Here is a 2,500-nt window from a genome sequence, read left to right as displayed (position 1 = left end):
TGCAATCTTGTAGACGCCCGAATCTGACCCATGCTATGCAAATATATCTTTCGTTGTCGATGAGTGATATTACTTAATCCTATGCTCAGTAGTTTCCACAAAAAAAACGAGAACTATTCTTTGTTAAAAAAGTGTAAAACATCAACATCTAGAGATGCATTTACATAAATCTGAATATATCATGAGTCAGATTCGAGTGTCCTTTGAAACCTGTTCCTGTCTGTATCCGAACGTGGCGACCTGCGCGGTACACTCACTCACCTGCCATTGATGTTGATGTAGGCGTATGACGGGACGACGGCCGGGGCGCGGGGCATGGCCGACTGGGCCAGGGCCACCGAAGACTTGACCTTACCGTTGACCTCTTTCTTGTGCACAGACGGCGCCTGCGGGGCAATAAATTAAACGTTACCCTGTGCGAAATAAATTCAACGTTCACCTGCGTGAAATCAAATCAAACGTTAGCATGCGGGAAACCAACTCAACGTGAGCCTGTGGAAAACGAACTAAACGTTAGTTTGCAGAAAAGAAACTCAACTTTTGCCTGCGAATAAACAAAAGCAATGTTAGTCTACGAAAAACAAACTCAACGTTTACCTGCGACAGAAGCAAAATTAACGTTAGCATGCAGGTAACCAACTTAAGGCTAGCCTGAGGATAAACAAACTCAATGTGATCCTACGAAAAACAAATTGAACCTTTGGAAAAGTAAACTTAACGTTTGTCTACGGAAAACACACTAAACGTTAGCCATCGGGCCAGCAAACTAAACGTTACTCTGCGGAATAAAACCAACGTTCGAATAAGGAAAACAATCTCTGCGTTCGACTATACACACACAAAAAAAAAAAAAAAAAAAAAAAAAAAAAAATCTTAGCCTGAAGAAAGCATAAGTACAACAAACTGAACGTTTCCATGCCAAAAAAAAACTCAACGTTGGCCTTCGGAATATTCAAGCAAAGTTGGCCTCACTGCTCACCTGAACCAAAGGTACTACACATGCCCAGCAGAGCAACTGTATTTCTCATTCCTTGTTAAGGCGGTCATTGTTGTCTGGTTACCATTTATGGCTTGAGAGGAATGTTTGTGTGAGTTTTGCTTGCCTGCACATTGGATTCCTCTTCGTTCTTTTCTTTGCAGCCCACTCCAGCCATTTAGTTTTATACTTTATATATTAATTAATTTATTCATTGATTTCCTTATCTATTTAGATATCTATTTGAAAAAAAAATTAGTTTATCTATGTAAATATCTATTTATTTACCTATTTAAATATTTCTTCCAACCTCAGGGCGTGTATTCACGAGAGGCTGTCACTTTGCCGCTGCATAAAGTATTGACTCCGTGTTTTTTGTCGTCAATATTTCAAAGACTTTGGTGGCATCCATACGGACCAGACTCACGCAACTTTCTTTTGTGACTAGAAACTAGACTCCACTCAAATAAAATCTGCTGACCACTTCTGTCTCCTAACATCCATTTTCCTGCTATCCTTCCTATTTCCTTTGCCCCTTCTCTGACTCAACTTCTTCGGTGCGATTCTGTCCCCAAGGATAGGAGCGCTGATTACTGTTGACAAAATAACAACACTTGCCATGACGAATGGCACCGTCCTTCACTTTCATTTATTTGATGTGTCGAAAGGAGTCTGTGCAGTTGCCGGTTCATCGCACAGGTAGTCGGAAAACACGCGGTGAAGAACAACACGGGCCGGACGATGGAAGAAGCATAAAGCGTTGAATGGAGGACTTAAGACGATAAACACCTTTTGCTCGGAACTTTTCCGGGGTTGTATAGAGCGCTGCCAAGCATAAAGGACGATGAGTTTGAAGACGCGGAGGCACGTGGGTGTGTGGATGTGTGTAATTCACTTTCCCACATCCTGCCCCGTTACAAATACGTCTTTCACGTCAGTACGTTACACAAACGTCATCATGTCGCATCACTCGTTACATTTCTGTGAGTTCATTTTCACATGATTTTCTCTTCTTTCAGGCCTTTGGTCGACTGGACAAGTTATTTCCATTCACCCTCAATTGAGGGTTAGTTCGATAGTTTAGGGACTTAGTGGCACCCCTACGAACCAGTCATGCAGCATTGTTTTGTTAGTAAATACTAGTTTCCACTAATATGTATATATATATATATATATATATATATATATATATATATATATATATATATATATATATATATGAATTAAGCTATTCCTCTGTTCTGCCATTGTCCTCATTAGATTTTTCTTTTGTCCTCATTAGATTTTTCTTTTACCACCTCCGTGGCTCCACCTCTCCGGTGTGATATTGTCTCCATGGATAGAAGCGCTGGTTACTCCTTGCTGACACAATTATAATGATCGAAAATATATTTATGGCACTTGGAGAAAGGCACTATATAGGCATTTTTTTTTTTTTTTTTTTTCCTGATCCGGCGGTGTTAATTTCGGCAGATTTGGGAATATATATATATATATATATATATATATATATATATATATATA

At 39.6% G+C, this 2,500-nt stretch overlaps 1 protein-coding gene across 3 annotated transcripts in view; it reads right to left on the bottom strand.

The window, feature by feature from the left end:
* The window catches only part of IA-2 (tyrosine phosphatase IA-2), a 737,060-nt gene that overhangs the window by 555,604 nt on the left and 178,956 nt on the right, over positions 1 to 2,500 (bottom strand). For all 3 annotated transcript variants that reach the window (XM_076190257.1, XM_076190258.1, XM_076190259.1), the window contains exon 13: positions 262 to 386. In XM_076190257.1, coding sequence (XP_076046372.1) covers positions 262 to 386 — 125 coding nt within the window. The remainder of the gene's footprint in view (positions 1 to 261; positions 387 to 2,500) is intronic.

Source organism: Oratosquilla oratoria, chromosome 9, assembly GCF_046742065.1.
Source record: "Oratosquilla oratoria isolate Oo_2021 chromosome 9, ASM4674206v1, whole genome shotgun sequence".
Classification (NCBI taxonomy): Eukaryota; Metazoa; Arthropoda; class Malacostraca; order Stomatopoda; family Squillidae; genus Oratosquilla; species Oratosquilla oratoria.
This window is presented reverse-complemented; position numbering and strand designations above follow the sequence as displayed.